Source organism: Apodemus sylvaticus, chromosome 6 (assembly GCF_947179515.1).
Source record: "Apodemus sylvaticus chromosome 6, mApoSyl1.1, whole genome shotgun sequence".
Taxonomy (NCBI): domain Eukaryota; kingdom Metazoa; phylum Chordata; class Mammalia; order Rodentia; family Muridae; genus Apodemus; species Apodemus sylvaticus.
In genome coordinates, this window is record NC_067477.1 from 17,118,522 (window position 1) to 17,139,661 (window position 21,140).

General features: G+C 41.1%; 1 protein-coding gene across 5 annotated transcripts in view; it reads right to left on the reverse strand.

The window, feature by feature from the left end:
* The window catches only part of Papola (poly(A) polymerase alpha), a 52,446-nt gene that overhangs the window by 29,859 nt on the left and 1,447 nt on the right, over positions 1-21,140 (reverse strand). For 4 of the 5 annotated variants that reach the window (XM_052185133.1, XM_052185130.1, XM_052185132.1 and 1 more), the window contains exons 2-6: positions 8,129-8,332; positions 7,163-7,229; positions 2,683-2,764; positions 1,054-1,163; positions 446-499 (exon numbers count right to left, since the gene is read on the reverse strand). In XM_052185133.1, the coding sequence (XP_052041093.1) occupies positions 446-499; positions 1,054-1,163; positions 2,683-2,764; positions 7,163-7,229; positions 8,129-8,332 (517 nt within the window). The remainder of the gene's footprint in view (positions 1-445; positions 500-1,053; positions 1,164-2,682; positions 2,765-7,162; positions 7,230-8,128; positions 8,333-21,140) is intronic. The other variant, XM_052185131.1, reaches the window with a different exon arrangement.

Here is a 21,140-nt window from a genome sequence, read left to right on the forward strand (position 1 = left end):
GAATCAGTTCTGTGGCAACAACTCTCTGCTCCAAAAAAACTAGGTGGGGTGGGGCCTAACTCTATCAAACTACTTCAAGCTCTGTCACAGCTCATACTGCCCCTATCTTTTTTAAGTATTTATACGAATTAACCTAAATAAAAAGGCTATGTGCAAAACCAGACTGCACACTTATTGCCTGAACTAGAATAAGTGGGAAGAAAATACTACACAACTATTTTGTAGTAGCTTCCAGTCCTAAATCCTTTGCTTATACTTCCACTTAAGAATTAGAAAAGAACCTACCTAATACAATGCTCTACAAAAAAAGGACACCCATTTCTGAGACAAAAAAATTGTTGGTATTAACCAACTCACAAATTCTTACTGGCCATCAAGTTTTATCTAAATCAACCAAGGCCAGGACAGGCCACACCAAAAGCTGCCCACTCGGACTAGGCCTTACCTCTATTCCATCAAAGCAGAGTTTGATAACTGGAACAAATGCCTCTTCAACAGCCTGGGAGAAAGTGAACAAGTTCAGTCCCTGAAGCTCCACATACACAAGTCTAGGTTAAATGCTTCCACTACCTTTTACTTAGTCTGAGCCAGGGTCTCAATTAGACCAGGTTAGCCCCAAACTAACCACACAGCTGAGAGGCTCCTCCAGCCTCTAATTCCCAAGTACCAGGATTACAGGTAAACTCCGTGGCTACTATTGCTACTTTTAAAAATATTACACTTGAAACTCTTTCACCATAATTGAGCATAATTCCCAACTAAAATAAGCTCTTGGCTATTATGAACTTTATAACACTCCAAGCCTTGGGATTCAAAATCTTCCATTTCTATCATAGGAAATGTGGCTGTTCAGAGATTATTCATTGTGTTTGCTTTTGTTTCCCAATTTGTAAGGAGTTTACATGTTTATCATTCTAGTTTTATTGTAAAATTCAAAGACAAATGCATGCTGAGTGTTTGTCTGGCAAATATGACAGTTCAATTAAATGATTCCTCTACCTGTAAATATATTTCTCAACAGACTAAATGGCAATTGCCCTTATAAATACATACTCTTAAATCTTTCACTTCTTCTTGTAATTTCAATTTATCATAGAATGAGGTGAAAAAGTCACTTCGATCAACATGTCTTGGTGCAACACACAATGCATCAATATCAGCACCTTAAAAAAAGGAAATCAACCATCACACAGGAGTACAAGGAAACTCTCTTGTATCTTACCAATAACAGCATTAAGATTTATTTTGACAGGATATTGACAAGCTTTCTAGAACTCTGTCCGCCTGACAAACACAACCAGCCAGTAGGGAAAGGTAGTGCTAACTAATGAGGATGATTTTCTTTAGACATGCTGTATTTTCAATGGACTTTATACACAAGTCAAAACCAGGGCGAGCCAGGACCTTCCTGGAGAGCACTAATCCATGGTGTTGATTTCATCATTACATGTTTTCCTTCATGTTTTTCAATGGTGCTTGTTGCTTTTCTGCTCAAAGTATTAAAATTAAAAACTTGAATAGAGTTATTAGCACAATCAGGTCAGTGTAAAAGACTAGGGTCCTATTCAAAGAAGTGACCTGCAGCGAATGAGGCACACAGCACATATCAAAGGTGAACACACTACATAAGCAATGAGACAGAGGAGTGTCAAGGCCTACACAGTCCATCTGGAGACACCTCACAATGTACCGTTGGCCAAAGTCTGACCTCTTCTGCCTGAGCTGTACACACTGGTTCTGCCTGTCTCCTTTAAGACTATGAATCATATTTGTGAAAGGGAAATCAAGCCTTGTGGTGGTAATATACATCTTTGAAGCAGAGGCAGTGAATCTCTGAGTTCAAGGACAGCCAGTTTCTACACAGAGTAACCCTGTTTCAGAGAAAAAAGTTAAATATTTTTTAAGAAATATGAAAAATAATGAAGATTAAGAACTTAGTGACTAAGGGCTGGTGAGGTGGCTCACTAATTAAGAGCACTGGCTGCTCTTGCAAAGCACTCAAGGTTAGTTCCTAGCACCAACACTGGGCAGTTTGGACCAGTCCTCTAAATTTCATATCCAGCAAATTCAATGCCCTCTTCTGGCTTTTGCAGGTACCTGTCATTCATGTGGTATACATACATACATGCATGCATAGGAAAATCCATATATAGACAATAAAATACATATTTCTTTCAAAGAAGAAAAAGAATTAAGCTTTTTTAAAAGTGAATATTCAATGTTATCACCAGTGGCTATGGACATACTGGTTCAGTTTTTGCTAAGCTGTATTTTACTATCTATCTGCAATAAAAAAATGAGGACAAGAAAATGACAACACTTTCTTAGAGCTCTGAAACGTTCTTCTCGCATCCAGTAATACTCTTCAGAAGGAAAGAAGGAATCTAAAGAAAACTGTCCACGGAGTAAGTGGAAGTTGCTCTGCACCTACACTTTCCAATGCAAGAAACCAGCCAATGCTGTTTGATACAGAAGATATGTCTTACTCCACTGGTTAACTGAGCTTATTACTATACTGCATTACAGAATCAGGTAGAAGTTCTGTCTGATCTTAAGGAATTAAGATTCCTTAAGGATTTACTTCCATGATAGCCAAAGCTCGTGTTATGATTCATTAAAAACTGCCAAAATCTTGAGGAAATACAAGTTTTACTAGCTCAAAATAAGCAAAATACTACCTACCTTTCGTATGTACTCCTAGTCTGTAAGATCCAAACGTAAAAATTTTTCCGCCAACATTTTCAATTACAGATTGTGGAAGATTCTGTTGAACAAACAATAGTTGTTAGTAAATCAGGGAAACCAATTCAAATGACAGAACAACTTATTTCTCAGTTGTTATTTGTTAATTTATGGGAATGGTCTTTCTGGATTTTGATCATTAATTCCAAGAATGGGAATTATAAAAATGTTAATGATGCCATACTTTTAAAGAGCAGCAGCAGCAACAGCAGGGATGTCACTCAGGTGGCAGAGCCTTTGAGTGTACAACAACAAACAAGTCCTAAGCTGGTCCTCAGCTCTATAGAAAACTGGGACGGGGCACACACCTGTAATCCTCAACACCAGGGACATAGTGGAAGGAGGATCCACGTTCAGGATCACCCTCACCTTTATATATGGACCCTGAGGCTAGCCTGCCTTTAAGAACCTCTCAAAACATAAGTACATGCCAGGCAGTGTATGCCTTTAATCCTAGCTCTTTAGAGAAGAGCAGGTAGCTCTCTGTGAGTCTGATGCTAGCCTAAAACTACAGAGTAAGTTCCAGGACAGCCAGGGCTACACAGAGGAACCCTACCTCAAAAAACCAAAAAATTACATACACACTTACATACATAAAAGTAGGTTGATCATTCAGTATAAACAAGCACTCACAACTAAGCTCGACAACCCAGGTAGCTAAATCCTAGCACCATATGAGAGAAGGATGTGACTCTAGCACATTGTCCTCTGACCACCACACCCACAAAGTAAATGTAGTAAAAGTTTGAAATAAAAAGACTTATTAAATAATTAATAATTAATTATAAAAAGATCCAAAAATATTCACAGGAAGACTGGTGTGGGTTCTACATTAGCCTGAGCTACCAGGCTAGCACAGTGAGTCAGTCAGTGATGGAAACCATGCACAGGCCTTGCCTTACAAAGCCCCATTTTCATCGACTTGCCACTCACTACAGAACTGCATTATTCAAAGAACATAAACCAAAGAAGAGAGACGAATGAGCATTCATTCTGTTAAGCCAAATAATTTTTCTTAAACCTGAGGAGAGGGGAGAAGAACTGTATCAAAAGTCACTGACTTGCCAGGCACAATGGCCCAATACCTAGCCTGCTAGCTCTCAGAAAGCTAAGCAAGAATGAAGATCACCAGAGTACAAGGTCAGTCTGGATGCCACAGAAGATCTTTTAAAAAAAAAAAAAAAAAAAAAGCTGGGCGGTAGTGGCGCAAGCCTGTAATCCCAGCACTCTGGGAGGCAGAGGCAGGCAGATTTCTGAGTTCGAGGCCAGCCTGGTCTACAGAATGAGCTCCAGGACAGCCAGGGCTATACAGAGAAACCCTGTCTCGAAAAAACCAAATCCAAAAAAACCAAAAAAAAAAAAAAAAACCAAAAAAAAAAAAAAAAACCCAAAAAACAAAAACAAAAAGCAAGCCAACATTTAAATAAATTAAGAGTTCTTAGTTCTGCTGGGCAGTGGTGGCTCATGCCTTTAATCCCCACACTTGGTTGGGAGGTAGAGGCAGGCAGATTTCTGAGTTCCAGGCCAGCTTGGTCTACAGAGTGAGTTCAAGGCCAGGGCTATAGAAAAAAATAAACAAACAACCAAAACACCCTGTCTCAATAAAACAAAACAAAAAAATAAACAAGAGTTGTTAGTTCAGATCAGGCATGGTGGCATAAACTGTACTCCCAGCACTTGGCAGACTGAGATTAAAGATCACAATGAATCTGAGGGCAGTCTAGTCTATCTACAGAGACCATGCCTCAAAAAAACAATAGAAGTACTGGTTCAATGCAACACTAAAAATGACTTCCTGGGCTGGGCAGCTGTGGCGCACGCCTTTAATCCCAGCACTTGGGTGGCAGAGGCAGGTGGATTTCTGAGTTCGAGGCCAGCCTGAGTTCCAGGACAGTCAGGAGTACACAGAGAAATCCTGTCTTGGAAAACCAAAAACAATAAAACCAAAATTCTTATGGAGGCATAAAAAAACACAACTAGCCTAAGTAATAGGACACAGGAAAAGCATGGTGGAGGAACCACAATACCTAATTTCGAATTACACCAGAGTCAGTAGCAAAAATATGAAATTGATACAAGACATACTATACAGACCAAAAGAATAAAGCAGAGGACCTGAAGATAAAAATCACAGTCTTCTCTCATCACAAATCTGATTTGTGTTCCTGAACCAGTGCTGCCCCAAAAGGAATAGTTCTGGGACTTGCCTCACAGGCTCTCTATTATCTACTTAGTTCTGGAGAGCATGTGACAGCAGGGTGGCACACATCCTCGCAATCCCAGCAGGAGGCCAAAGGCAGCCTGGGCTACAAGAAACCCTATGTCAAAAGACAAGACAGACCTAGTTTCTAAATAAGTAAATAACCAATCAATCAATCAATCAATCAAAGGTTCTGACCAGGAATAGTGGCAACAACGGTACTCCCAGAACCAAGAAGGTATAGGTAAAGTCATCACTGGATCCAGGTGGTAAGATCCAAGGCTTACCTAAATACTATATAAATACTAAATACATACTAAAACCCTTTGTCAAGATGTAAATCAGTCATGCCTCTGTGTACTTGACTAGGGTGTTTAAGCATCTAAGAAAGTCTTCCAATAAGTCCATGTTTCCTACAAAAGATTAGTACCAGCATCAAAGAATAAAAACACCTCAGCTTGGACACTTCTCGCTCAACCCATAACTTACCGTTCCAATTTTTCTATAAAAAAAAAAATCTGTTAGTTACATGTGGGACATAAAGACTGCCATTTAGAATGCTCCAACTGCCGAGCGGTGGTGGCGCACACCTGTAATCCCAGCACTCTGGGAGGCAGAGGCAGGTGGATTTCTGAGTTCCAGGACAGCCTGGTCTACAGAGTGAGTTCCAGGACAGCCAGGGCTATACAGAGAAACACTGTCTCGATAAAAAAAAAACCAAATCCAAAATACAACAAAAAAAAAATAAAAAATAAACAAACCAAGGTAGAATGCTCCAACTGTTCAAAAAAAATTTTAAAGATATTTATTTATTTCATGTATGTGGGTGTACACTGTTGCTGTCTTCAGACACACCAGAAGAGGCATCAGATGTGAGCCACCCTGTGGTTGAAGGCAGAACCTCTGGAAGAGCAGTCAGTGCTCTTAACTGCTGAGCTATCTCTCCAGCCCCAGTTCAATTTTTAACCAGAAGTTTAAAACATATAAAGATATTTTAAGAATATTATCAATTTCCTAAAACCAAGCAATTTACTTCTCCATTAAGTTTCTCTCATCTCCTGTATTATGAGCTTTCCTTCCCTTGGTTCTCTTCTCAGTTTTTAAACTGCATATAAATTAAGCATGTATACTGCTATTTATAGAACTTTTAAAACTGGGTCAAATACACACAACAAGCTCTAAAACCCAGGCTCTTTAACTGTATGAATGAGTACAGTGAAAGTACCACGAATTCAGATCACAACAGAACAATGTTCCATTTGAGATCTAAAACTAAAAGAAAAAAAGTATCTAAGACTACAAAAAAAAAAAGGGAAGAAGAAGGGGGTGTGTGGGAGCTGGACAACACAAGAGAGCTGGAGTTGGCTTACTGGTTAAGAGCACCGGCTGCTCCTCTAGAAAACCCAAGTTCAGTTCCCAGCACCCACAACCCACGTGGCAGCTCACAAAATCTGTAACTGGAGTCCGAGGCACTCTGATGCCCCATTCTGACCTTTTCAAGCATCAGAAACATGTGCACACACGTTATACCTGTAGCAAAACACTTATAAATTTAAAACTAAATAATTAGAACAAACAAAAAACAAGAAAATTATTCCAGAACTTTTTAAAGACAGTGAAGATTCTCAAGTACGGTAAATACTGAACTTTCCAGAATGTTCCAGAACTGGAACATTCCAAAAATATGTAATAAACATTTTAAATCACTTTCAGCTTTGATTAGGTTCCTACAATACTGCCCAGGCTAACCTCAAATTCTTAATCCTCTAGCCTCCACCTTCCAAGTGGTGGGACTGACAATCAATGCCATATCTACCTTAATCAGGGGAATCCTTCCCTGAAGTAATCCTAAGAATGAGCAATAATGCACAATTACTGGGCCCAACTTTGAACTACTGTTAAAATACTATAACCAGAGTATTTTATTTTTATTTTTGAAAATTCACTGATTTTAATTAGCTTCTTTCAAAATAACAAGCAATTTGGAAACTTACAATAAGAATGGTGCATTTGAAGACGTTTCAATCCTGGCTGGCTGTGCTGCACACTCCTTTAGTCCCAGCACTCAGGAGACAGAGGCCAGGCTGATCTATACAGTGTGCTCTGGGGCAACATACAGCAAAACCCCATTGCAAAAACAAACAGCCCACCAAGGCCTCATGCAGTCCAGTGAGGCCGACGGGCGGAGGGCAGCAGCCGGAGTCTACAGAATCGCCTTACCTTGCTTTCACTGATTTCTCGAATCCATTCTTTCACCAGGTTATTTAATTTTCCCAAAATTAAAATCCTGTTGATAAAGCAATTAGTTATTTATTACTCACTACAAATTAAGTTATAAATAACTGGTTTACTAAGTTTTACTTTTCTTGTTTTTGAGACATGGTCTTATTACATAGCCCAGGTTGGCCTAGAACTCACAATCTTCCCTCTGCCTCCCAAGTGCTGGGATTATAGGCATGAGCTACCATATTAGACTTTGTTTATGGGTAGGGCTTAACTAAGCAATCTAGGCTGGCCTTGAAATCACAGCAATGTGTCCACCTTTGCTTCTCCAGTGCTGGGATTAAAGGTGTGGGATACCACACCCAGCCTCAAAATTCACATTTTATATGAGAACAGAAACTTAACAGTGATTTTGCATTGCCACTTGTACACTGGTTAAACCACTTCCTTTTCAAATGGAATTGGATAAACCAAGAGCCACCAGAAATTTTTTCTTTATTTTATTTATGTATGTTTTTCCTGCAATGTATGTCTACATCCATGCTTTGTAGGCAAAGGCCAGAAGAGGACACTGGATCCCCTAAAACTGGAGTTAGAGATGTGATGAAAACTACTAGGTGAGCACCAGGTCCTCAGTAGGAGCAGCCAGTGTGCATCATCTCTAAGCCATCACTAGCCCCCACCAAAAGAAAATTTTCATTGAGCTTAGGGTAGCTCTGTGGTAGAGCATTGCCAACAATGGACACTGTTTAAGCCCTAACCAAGACTGTTCTGCCCCTCCTTACCCGCCAAGGAAATCACACTTATAGCAATAGAACTCTTTAGAGAAAATAAGTTCTTTCTCAGAGCGTTATTGTGTGAAAAAAGAACGAATGAATGAAGATTCAGAGTAAGTTGACCTATTGAGTGAGGGGAAAATAGCTCAAAATTCAGACTATAACACAACTCTGAGTATCTCCTTACCTGCGCTGCAGTTCCTCCTCTTCTTCGAAAACCCCAAAGGGCTTCAGCGTCTCGATGAGTTTCTGTGTGAGTAGGCAGTCAGTCTCCTTGGGGGCTGCTAAGCTGATAGGAGAGGTAATGCCATAGTGCCTCTGTGTCTGCTGCGTTTGTTGTGATCCCTGCGTTGTAACTGGACTAAAAATGGAATTGGATAAACTTTCTTTACTGCAAAAAAAAAGTCTACGATTTGAAACTAATCCACCCGACGAGAGCAGGCCTGTTAGTAAAGGCGCTCCCCCAGCTGCCCCCGTTAGTAAAGGCGCTCCCCCAGCTGCCCCTTGCCATGCTGCCACGCTTGGACCTCTTTTCAGACTGGAGCTGGAGTGCAACCCAGGCTGAGCAAGCTGCCCTGCCTCAGTCCTGGGATGCTAGAACTACAGGCATGTGTGTGTCACCATGCTAGGCTCCAAATTTTTACTTTGAAAAAGACATTTTGCTTCACAACAAAATATATCCCTAGATAGTTTGAAATAAAATATATCTATAAATGATTTCTCCTCCTCCAGAAACTTTCACATCACTTAAACATCAAAATAATGGAAAAACCCATATCAACATGCTACCAGAAAGTGTGTAGTACAGAACACACTACTAGATAGAGTGCAATACAGAAAATAAACCTCTTACAAATTTAACAATAAGTCTTTCTGCACTGTTATTTCTAAAGCCCTAATAAACACTATAGGAAAAAGAATATGTTTCAGCTGGGCATTTGGTGTACAGTAATCCCAGCATTGCCTACAAAACCCTATTTCAAGAAAAGCAAATGCTATTTTTTGATGTAAGACAATCTCTAAGTGAAACTTAGCATGTGTCTCAATGGATGATATATATAATAGAGCAAAGAGCACAGACAAATCCAATTTGAAGGGAAAGAGCTGTATTTATTCTAAAGTTTCTGACACATTTTTTAGGAAGTTACATCTGATAAGTAATACGCATTAAATGCCAGGATACTTTTATATACAGACCCACTGGGCTCTGCTTTTGTCTTCTAATACCAACACAAATATAAGCATGCCAGGAAGCTCATTCTGCATCTTACTGAGGAGCCACTCAGCTATGTCTTCTAATCACTGTGCCCTGGTATATTTGTGTTGTGTCAGCTTTTATAAAGCCTAGAGTCACATTTCTTGAATAAGGAAGAATCTGATTTATCTCCAGCAATCAGTGAACGCCTTCCTTCCTCTCCAGTCTCTTCAAACTGTTCTCAACTGTACAGCTTGGTGGACTGTGATGTTCCTTTCAAAAGTCAGGAATCCACATGAACACCAAGCTAAAAAACTTAAGATTTTATTTTTCAAAATTATATAGTATTGGCCAGGCAGTGGGGGCGCACACCTGTAATCCCAGCACTCTGGGAGGCAGAGGCAGGTGGATTTCTGAGTTCAAGGCCAGCCTGGTCTACAGAGTGAGTTTCAGGACAGCCAGGGCTATACAAAGAAACCCTGTCTCGGAGGGAAAAAAAAAAAAAACCCACAAAAATTTATACAGTATCTTTGACTAAGATATAGTTAGTCTAACTGAATTCATGTCTTAATGTCTTAACTACTATGTGTTTTCAAAACTGATATGAAACAGATAGCCCTGGAAACCACAGAACCAACCACATAACTAAGCCAGGAGTGGTAACTCACACGTCTAACTCAAGCACTCAAGAGGCAGAGGCAGGATGAGTTGTAGACAGGCCGGGACAGACACTTAGTAAGATGCTGTCTCACAGCCCTCCCGACCCTAAGAACATCAGCCTTACACACTGACCAATGCCTAGCACTGCCAGGTGGGCCTGCTCACACTCACTGTTCCACTGAAATTCTCCAAGCAGTCTCCCATGACAGTGCCAGTATGTAAGTGTGATCATAAATAACATTTGTTTTATTTTTGTTTTGTTTTGTTTCAGTCAAGATTTTCCCACATAGCCCAGGATAAACTGTAACTCTTTGCCCTCCTGCTTCAGATCAGGCATGCCAGGATGAGAATGTGCCATGGTGCCCAGTTCTCTAAGAGGTCTTAACATTATGTAAAGGTAAAAACAAAACCAAGTCTAGGCTAGGGTTGTTCAGCACAGCACTTTTACAAGTGTGTGAGATCATATCCCAGTGACGTCAAAGCTCACTCCATCTCTGTGTTGTACCAGCAAAGAAACTATGTTTCTCTGCTTTCTTCACCTTGGCAGTTATAAATTCCTTACCAATCAGTAAGGTTTACATCATTAGCAAAATGCAAATCACTGTAGTTTTCCCAGTCTTCACCATTCCCATCCCCAGTTTTATTATCTTCAGTTTTATTATCAGACACACACACATAAAAGTTTGGAATGCCCCTGTCAAGGTCACATTATCAGGAGACAAGTTTAGATTTATAAATCCACACAAAGCTCTTTAATCTAGAGCAAGATAGGGTTGTGTACTCCTACAACCTCAGAACTGAGGCACATCAAGGATTCAAGGTTACTCCTCCATTAAATAAGGCAAGCCTAGGCTACAAAAGACCATGTCTTTAGGGAAAAAAAAATCAAAAGGGGGTACAAATAGTTGTTCATCCTATTTTTTGGGAGTGTGAGCTATATGTCCACATTAGTCTCCATGCTAATATGAAGGGGAGATAAATCATATGCAGTTTTTTTGTAATTTACCTCAACTCAAAATGCAGTCATCTAGCTACTATGTATCTGTTATGCATATATACACATATACACATTAACACTCATAAACCTCATCTAAATCAAAAGCATATATAACACTTATTTGTAAGGTAAACATACACATGTGTACATACAAGCACACAGAAATCATCTAATTCAAGTAAGAACATGCATAATAAAGTAAAGACAGAGACTGGGAGTGGCTCGGCCATTAGAGTTCTTTCCTGCTAGGTCTGCTGACCTGAGTTCAATCTCCAGAACCCACATAAAAAGCAAGATAGAGCAATGTGCCAGGTGTGAGCCCAGCAGTCCTCCGGGAACATGGGAGACTGGGAGTGGCAGAAACAAGGCTCTTCAGAATGAACAAAGGAGGAAGCGCTGCTGCCCTGGAGGAAGCACACACAGCAAGAGCAGTGTGTAGGATGCAAGGCACTTTCTCACAACTAAATAATAGCAAATGCATGCTCTAAACAGTATGGAGCCTGCCTGGAGCACCCAAAACGTCCCAAGCAACTCTGTTGTTATACTTTAAACAAAACTCACCCTTCCCATTTAACATTAGAAATTAAATAGAGCTCAGAGACACTATGTATGCAGGAGACACTAGATACAGAAGAACACCAAGAAATCAAACACAGTGCTAGAAGCATATTAAGACATCTTTTTACTACTATTCAGTTTCTTACAAAACAGAAATATGTACCTCAATTCTGGACAAACTGAACAGAAACTGAAGACTGCATGCTAGGTCCACACCATACATGTCCCTGAGCTGTTCACAGCATAGTCTCTTCCATCTCTGAAAACATCACCACTGTCCAGAACATTTTTTTTTTCAGACATGACCACGCTCTGTTGGGCCTATGATACATGCCTGCAGTCCTAACACTTTGGGGTACAAACAGAAAGAGCAACAGTTCAAGGTCATCTTCAGCTACGTGTAAGCTCACGGCCACCTGGCTATATAAAACTCTGCCCCGGAAACATGAAAGGATAAAGTCTGATTGATGTTCACCCTAAAGAAAGTGGTCCCCGTCACAATGCCCAGCCTCATCTAAGGCCCATAGCAATGTAGCCAGCTGAGCATGAAGTAGAACCTGAGAAAGAGAACCAAAATCAAGACTTCCTCCTTAGAACTTTATTTTCCTTTGGTATTTGGCACAGATAGAAAAATGAGTACAGCAATGTGAATATAGAGGGCTGGAAAGATGGCTCATCAATTGAAAACTGCTCTTCCAGAGGTCCAGAGTTCAACAACCACATGGTGGCTCACAACCATCTGTAATGAGATCTGATGCCCTCTTCTGGTGTGTCTGAAGACAGCTACAGTGTACTCATATAAATAATAAATAAATCTTTAAAAAAAAAAAATAGACTGTAATCCTAGCACTGAATAGGCTCAGGTAGGAAGTTAGCAGCAAGTTCAAGGCCAACCTGGTCTATACCGCAAAATTAGGTCAGCAAAGCCTAAAGCCTAAAAAGATGTCTCAAGAAAGGGTAAGGGACCAGGGATACTGCTCTTACATGTCCCAACAAAAGTAAGCTTGGTTTATCCTTTTAAAGTGAAGTGTGGCACTGTTCACCAAACCCTGAAAGCAGATACCAACTTCCTAAAGGCATTTAGCCTTACAGATTCAGCTCTAGCCATCCATCTCTCAAAGGTTCTGACCTTGAAACAACACTTTTTAAAGACCAGGTAGATCAGGCTGACCTAATCTACAACACATTTTAAAAAACTTAACAAGATGGGCATGGTGACTCTAAGCTTAGAATCCCAGCACTCTGGAGGCCGAGGCAGAAGAATGGTCATGAATTTGGAGCCTTGCTGTACTACAGAAAAGCTATCTTGGGAGACAGGGAAACATCTTGCACAAATGTGTGTGCCTTTATTCACTTCTAAAAAGCAGAGCATGAGTCGGGCAGTGGTGGTGCATGCCTGTAATCCCAGCACTCTGGGAGGCAGAGGCAGGCAGATTCCTGAGTTTAAGGCCAGCCTGGTCTACAGAGTGAGTTCCAGGACAGCCAGGGCTACACAGAGAAACCCTGTCTCAAAAATACAAAAAAAAAAAAAACAAAAAAAACAAAAAAAAAAACAAAAAAACCAAAGCAGAGCATGATGGCAGGAAAACCTACAGATGAGGGCTAACCTAAGCTAAGGAGCGACACAGTATTTTTAAAGCCAAACAAAAAGAACTAGAAAGATGGTTCAGAAAATAAAGGGCACTTGCCACCAAACCTGAGAACCCTAAAACAACTCCCACAATCCCTAGAATTGTAAATCTAAGCAATGTGTGGGGCACATGTACCTGTAAACACATAAATCTAATTAAATCCTTTTAATTGAGGTAACAAGATGGCTCAGTAAGTAAAGATAAAGACACTTGCTGCCAAGCCTGACAACCTGAGCTCACTCTCAAGAACCCACATGATATTAAAGAACTCCACAAGCTGTCTGTCTTGAACTTCAGCATGCACAATGTGGCACGATCAACAACCTCCTTTCCCCCCAACACACACACACACACACACACACACACACACACACACACACATACAATGTAAAGATGTGACTTCCAGAACAGCAAGGGCTACAGTGAGATCTGGTCTCAACACACCAAGAAAAAGAACTAACTACAACAGAGAACAGCCATGCAGAAGGGAAAGTATGAGGAGGGGGCAAGTGACTAACTAACCCAGTAGGACACGTCTGCAATAGTGTTTTACCAAATGGTTACTCTCTTAAATACTTTGCCATACAATTTACACAAAGTTAACTGACTACTGATGAATCAACTACCCAATCAAAAACATACCATCATTCTATGTTAAAATTGAAGCTTAACTTGCTGCCTGTTCTTTGAAAGCAATCGGATAAATTACAGTAACTTACTTACCAAAACAATTCCTATATATTTAAATGTCACTTAAGCAGTAAAAAGCAATCAGGGCAGAAAAGGAACAAGGAACATCTCAAAGGTACTGTAATATGTATTTAATATTAATTCTGGGGACTAAGGAGATATCTCAGTGGTTAGAAGCACTTGCTGCTCTTACAGAGGACCACCAGAGTTCAGTTCCCAGTAATACCCATACTGGATGGCTCATTACCACCTCTAACTCCAGCTATGGGGATCTGATGCTCTCTTCTGGCCTCCAAGGTCACACTTATATGAACATACCCTTTCCACACACAGAATGATTAACAATAATAAAACAAGTATTTTAAGCATTAATTCTCAGGCAGGTGTACTGGTTTATCCCTGTAATTTGGGAACACACAAGACTGAGACAGAAAGATTTAACAAGAATTTGAGGACAGTCAAGGCCACACACTGAGTTCCAGACTTCCACAAGGAATTTAGCATTAAACAGTAACTTAGCAACAGGGGGTTAACCTCAGATTCTAAAGATGACTAATTAACCTGTTACTTGTTCTATGTCAATCATACTAGTTATTTAGAACACAGCTACTTTTCCTTTTCAAACTCAGGCTGGCCTGTAATAATCAATCCTCCTGCCTCAGCCTGCTGAGTACTGAGACTATAAAAACTGAACAGCATGCCTGGCTACAATATTAAAAATTTGTGTGCCGGGTGGTGGTGGTGCACGCCTTTAATCCCAGCACTTGGGAGGCAGAGGCAGGCGGATTTCTGAATTTTAGGCTAGCCTGGTCTACCAGTTCCAGGACAGCCAGGGCTACACAGAGAAACCCTGTCTTGAAAAGAAAAAAAAAAAAAAAAGAAGAAGAAAGATGGGTCATCCATCCAGTATTTAGTAAGCAGCAGCAGCCATGGATCAAACAAATGATGTAATAGGTCTCACCCAAGGGTTAAATAAACAAAGTATGATGATGAAGCCCAAAACCAAACTGTCAATTCCAGGTTGACTGTGGAAGGAAAAGAACATATGTTGTTTGGTTAAATGCTGGGTCACTTTCCCTTTCTTTGTCTTTTTCTTCTTTTTGGTTTTTCGAAACAGGGTTTCTCTGTATGTCCCTGGCTGTCCTTGAACTCACTCTGTAGATCAGGCTGTCCTAGAACTCAGAAATCTGCCTGCCCCTGCCTCCCAAGTGCTGAGATTAAAGGAGTGCACCACCACTGGCCGGCTTTTCCCCATCTTCTTAAAGGTGTTTGTTTTAATAACAGTTGCATTATTTAACCATCTGTGTGTCTTGCCTGTGTGTATGTGTGTGCACCATGTGAGTGCCTAGGGAGTCAGAAGAATGTTGAATACCTCACAACTGGAGTTCCAAATGGTTGAGTGGATACATGGGTGCTGGGAACCAAACCTGGGTTCTCTTCAAGAGCAACAAGTGCTCTCAACTGTGGAGCCAACTCTCTAACTTCTAAAGATGTTTTAACTGTCACTCTACTACAAATTCAAAGGCGGTAAGAGGAACACTCCTAGATCAACTTTCCAAGGACGCCTTGAAAAATAACGGACCCTGGAGTGCATCAGAAAAACCAAAGATGGAGGGAGGGAGGGAGGGAGGGAGGGAGGGAGGGAGGGAGGGAGGAAGGAAGGAAGGAAGGAAGGAAGGAAGGAAGGAAGGAAGGAAGGAAGGAAGGAAGGAAGGAAGGAAGGAGAAAAACCAAAGATACGTTCAATAGTACTGAGGGCTAGAGAAATGGCTCAGCAATTAAGAGCACTGACTGCTCTTCCAAAGGTCCTGAGTTCAAATACCAGTAACCACATGGTGGCTCACAACACCATCTGTAATGAGATCTGATGCCCTCTACTGCTATGTCTGAAGACAGCTACTGTGTACTTACATATATAAAAAAAAAAAAAAACAGTATTGAATATTAATTCGAAGCAGAACAATTTAAATGTTTCTTGTGGCGACTCTTGCCTGGAATCACAGCATTGGGGAGGCTTAGGAAAAAAGATCAGAGTTTAAAGTCAGCCTGGGCTACATAAACACTACTGTCAAAAACCACATTTGTTATAATTGAAATATCTAGAACCTATTTCTTAACCATTAAATTATAAAAACTGTCATAAAATATAAAATGGCTTATGGATGCAATCTAGAACCCAAATTTGAAAGACAACTCTAGGCTGGGCTGTGGTGGCGCACACCTTTAATCTCAGCACTCTGGGAGGCAGAGGCAGGTGGATTTCTGAGTTCGAGGCCAGCCTGGTCTACAGAGTGAGTTCCAGGACAGCCAGGGCTACACAGAGAAACCCTGTCTCGAAAAAAACAAAGTCCAAAAAACAGCAACAACAACAAAAAAAACCCCAAACCAAAATACAACAAAAAAGATATCTAACAAACTCTCTTCCCCAAATCTTTCAATTTCCACAAATGAAAACACAATACCACATAGGCCTATGTGAACGTTAACCTTCATTGACAATTTGAATGGATTTAGAATCACCATGGAAACACACTTGTGCATCAAGAAGGACGGTTCCAACAGGGTCTGAGTAAGTGCAGACTAACCCTGGATGCCCAAGCTTTACACAGAGGAAAGAAGCTGAGTACCAGGACTCACCCCGTCTGCCAACTGCAACATTCAATGTTGCCACAGCTGTATGACCACCTCACACCCTGACAGACTCTACCTTCAAATGCTGGGCCAAAAGCTGTTTGTCATAGCCTGTAACCCAAAAGCTAAGCTACACTCTGCAGTTACTAAAGCTAGGTACTTTTTAAAATCTAGGTACTATTAATGCACTCCCAGCTGGTCAGGAGTATCACTTGAAGGAAGAAGTACTTAGGCCAGCCTGGGCAACAAAAGATCTTTCTCTTGTCTTTTTAAAAGTAGCAGGTGCTGAGCATGGCAGCAGCACATGCTCTTAAGCCCAGCACTCCAATTGCAAAGATGGACAGATCTTAGAGTTCAAAGCCAACCTGTCCTACCTACATACTGAGTTCCAGGACAGTCAGGACTATTCAGTGAAACATCATCCAAGAAAAATAGTAAATAAATTCTTTGAAAATTCCATACAATGTATTTTGATCAGTCATCTCCTATTGTTCCCCCAATGCCTCCTAGATCACAAAGACCTATCCCAAAAACAAAAAATAACCAAGATCCCAGGTTCCACTGTATGTAGTATATTACTATACTACATCTACTACAGTAATATAGTAGGTACATGTTCCACATTCAGTAAATGTTCCATACACTATACAAACTTGAATTTTTTTTTTCCCCTTTGTAGTGCTGGGGGAACTCCTCCATTCATATCCCTAGCCCTTCAAAAACATGTTTTTAGCTGAGAGGCAGGGGGATCTCTGTTGAGTTCAGGACCAGCCTGGTCTACAGAGTTCCAGGACAGCCCAGGGAGGCAGGGGGAGATTATGTTTTAAGTTGTTTTCTTATTTGTCATTATTTTATGTGTAGATCCAAGAGAGCAGGCCACAGCTCATGTGTGGTGAGCACTAAGTCCTGTGAAGTGATGAGTTCCTTCATCCTTTATGTGAGCTCCAGAGATTGAACTTGAATGGACTTTATCTGCTGAGAAATCTCACTCGCCTGCCCCAAAGCTATTTTTGGGGGGGGGGGGGGGGGTCCGAAAGAGGGTTTCTCTGTGTAGCCCTAGCTGTCCTGGAACTCACTCTGTAGACCAGACTGGCCTCAAACTCAGAAATCCGCCTGCCTCTGCCTCCCAAGTGCTGGGATTAAAGGCGTGCGCCACCCCGCCTGGCTGCTAATTTTTAAAATACAAGTTAACATTTGGAATACTGGAACATCCCTGTAATGTCAGCAAGGGAGAAATGCCAGTTTGTAACCAGTCTGCAATGCATAACAAGCCCTTAACCAACCAACCGCCCCTGTAAACATCTAGGAAATCGGGCTGGAGAGATGGCTCAGCAGTTAAGAGCACTGCTCTTCCAGAGGTCCTGAGTTCAATTCCCAGCAACCACATGGTGGCTCACAACCATCTATAATGGGGTCCAATGCCTTCTTCTGGTGTGTCTGAAGACAGCTATAGTGTACTCATAAATAAATAAATCCTTAAAAAAAAACTGTAGGAAATCAAACATGGTTCCCAAAACAATATGGAATATAATACTACGATAAGAATTCCACATGGAATCCGGAGCTCATTTATATACCAGTCTACAAACCAGTACCTTCAAATTATCAAGCATCAAACTGGCAAGACAGTTCAATAGGTAAAGGAACCTGTCGCCAAGGCCTTAGATAACCTAAGTTCAATCCACAGGACAGCAGGTGAAAAAACTCACTGGCTCTTCTCTGACTGTCATGAGCCCACTGTGGCATACACTCACTCCCCACACAAACACACACAGCAGGCAACCCCTCCACCCACAGACACACAAGTAAACAATGGTAAAAAATACCAAGGGCATAAACTTAACCATCGTTAAGGGGAACTACCTTAGTATTGGCTGTTATAAAACACAGTGACCAAAAGTAACTTGGAAGAAGAAAGGGCTTATTTCAACTTACACTTTAGGGTCCATGATGAAGAAATCAGGATAGGAACTCAATCAGGAGCCTGAAGTCAGGAATAGGGAACACCCAGCTTGCTTTCCACAGCTTTCTCAGTCTGATTTCTTATACAACCCAGGACTACCTGCCCAGATATGGTACCACCCCAGTGGGCTGGGCCCTCCTATATCAATCATTAATCAAGAAAATACCCTCCTGGCCATGGTGGGGCATGCCTTTAATCCCAGCACTTGGGAGGCAGAGTCAGGCAGATTTCTGAGTTCTAGGCCAGCCTTGTCTACAGAGCGAGTTCCAGGACAGCCAGGGCTACACAGAGAAACCCTTTCTCAAGAAAAAAAAGAAAAAGAAAATGCCCTACAAGACTTGCCTACAGGCAATATGATTCATTTTCTCAACTGAGGTTATTTTCCCTGATAACTTCAGCATTTGTCAAATAGAAAAAAAAAAAAAAAACCAACAAGGACAGAAACTAACACAGTTTATGTCGTTGCTTCATACATTACAAGCTGATACTGTACAATTAATTAGTTAAAGCTGTGCACAGTGAACACACAGAATTAAAGGCACAAAGAAATGAGAACTAGTTAAGCATACAAATGGCCTTGTTTTCAGGAAAAGCAGATTTTTAAACTTGCCTAGAGGCAAATGAAGCTAAAATTTAAGTATACAGATAGCATAAAGTTGGCTTACCAAGTATGAAATGTTTTGCTGAACCAAAAACTTTAAGTTATGTTATTAAGCCAGAAAGATATTTTTGCTTTAAGTAAAAAAGATGAAGGTGTTCAGGGAGAAGGAATCAAACATGCTCATATGCATGCGTAATAGAAACCAGCACTCCAGAAGCCACAGTCAGCACAGAGAAGCAAGCAACCCACCCACAACATTAACCAGGAGCTGGGAAGATGTCTTAGTCAAGTGTCTGACACACAACCATGAAGATCTGAGTTCAAATCCCTAGCACCCCTCTAAAAAGCCCAGTGCAGTTCCAAGTGTCTGTAACGCCAGCCCTTTTGGAAAACTTTCCCACCCAGCTCTGAGAGATGCCATCATTCCAGTCCTAAAAGGCTGGAGCACAGCGAGAGGCCAGCTGGAATGGTAGCAGCAGAGGCAGGCAGATCTCAGAGTCCAAGGTCAGACAAGGCTACACAGAGAAATCCTGTCTCAGAAACAAAGAGGGAGAGAAGGAAAGGAGAAGGGGGGGGGGGGAAGGGAGGTGAAGGGGAGAGAGACGTAGACAGACTCCTTGGCAGGAGAACAGAGGAAAGGACAAGAGATGGAAAAGGGTGAAAGCAGTACTCATACGCACGCACACACATGAAAACATCACAATAAAACCCATTATTTTATACATTAAAAAACCTGCAATGTTTGCTAATAAGAAACTGCTGTCTCCAGTCTTTGAGACAAGATGTTACTTTTATCATGTAGCTTAAGCTGTATTCAAACCTAAAACCCTCTCAACTTCTAGAGCTGAGATTATAGGTGTGCATTCAGTGCTTGCACCGATGATTCCTAAGGCATTCATTCCTCACCACTGCCTTCACACCATCAGTGCAAATGTCAAGAGCAAAACCAACAGAAGCTCTCAGCCCTGTTAAAAGGATCTCAGCAATGCCCAGTGCTTTCCCAACTGCACCAGCTGACCACACTAAACCACACCCACACTGTATCCCCTGGCAGGACCCAGCTCTACCTTTGACTGTAGTCAAGTCCCTGCCCCATTCTCTCACTGGAAAAAGCCCTTTATACACCCACAGGAACTACTATCTTCTAAGTCCTCTAACAGCTTCAACAACAGTCTGAGAGTATGCCACAGATGCTAAGTCACTGGCACTGGTACAGAGAATGATATGGCCACTAGCATATGGCACATATAGAATAAAATGTCCATAATGATATTTACTTTGCATTAATGCAGTGGTTCTTAAACAACCAACTATGCCCCTCAGAGTACATCTGGAAAAGTCTGGAGACATCTGTGTGTTTGCCATTGTGAGAAGTTCCTAGGGTAAAGCTATTGACATCCACTATTACATACCCAAGAAGACATGGGAAGGCCCCCCTGAAATTATCAGGGTTACATACATATCAACAGCACTTAGGTGAGAAACTCTTATTAATGGAGAATGCAGAAATTTCAAGTATTTTTAAAAGCTTTTGCTTCCTCCATAACTTTTCTAAGTTTCACCACTATGGCAATCAAAAAGTGGCAGCATTTCCAAATTATGTATGTAATTATACACAAAACATAAACCTGTGAGAATGTTTTGCAATGATTCAATCCATCCTGACCATTTACCTGAGCTGTCTATGCTTCAACCCCAAATTACATGTCCAAATTTAACAGACACACCAAAAACCCCATTGGATAGCAAACACAAAATATCCAGGGAATCTCAACTAAAAAGATCAGAGGTGAAAATCACAGTGAGTGATGCTGGAACACAGAAAAACAAGGCATGCCATGGAAAGGTGAGCTCAGTTTCAGGGTCTCAGAAAACAAAGTCAGGAGGAGGAAGGCCTGCCCCCCTGAACCAGGCAGTCTTTGGTTTCTCTGGATTAAGAGTCCCAGGACACTCTGGATTAAGACAGAACAGCTTAGGGGCTGGAGAGATGGCTCAGTGGTTAAGAGCACTGACTGCTCTTCCAGAGGTCCTGAGTTCAATTCCCAGCAACCACATGTGATGAGATCTGGTGCTCTCTTTTAGAAAAGGGGAAATCATTTGAAATGTAAATAAAAAATATATCGAAGGAAAAAAAAGAAAAAAAAAGACAGAACAGCTTATAAGAAGCTGGCTGTTGAGTTCAAATCCCATGAAACACAAAAAAGGGGTCTTGTGCATGTCCATCTGTCTTGGCTCCGTTTTTTTACATCTAAAGTAAACAGCAGACTGAAGAG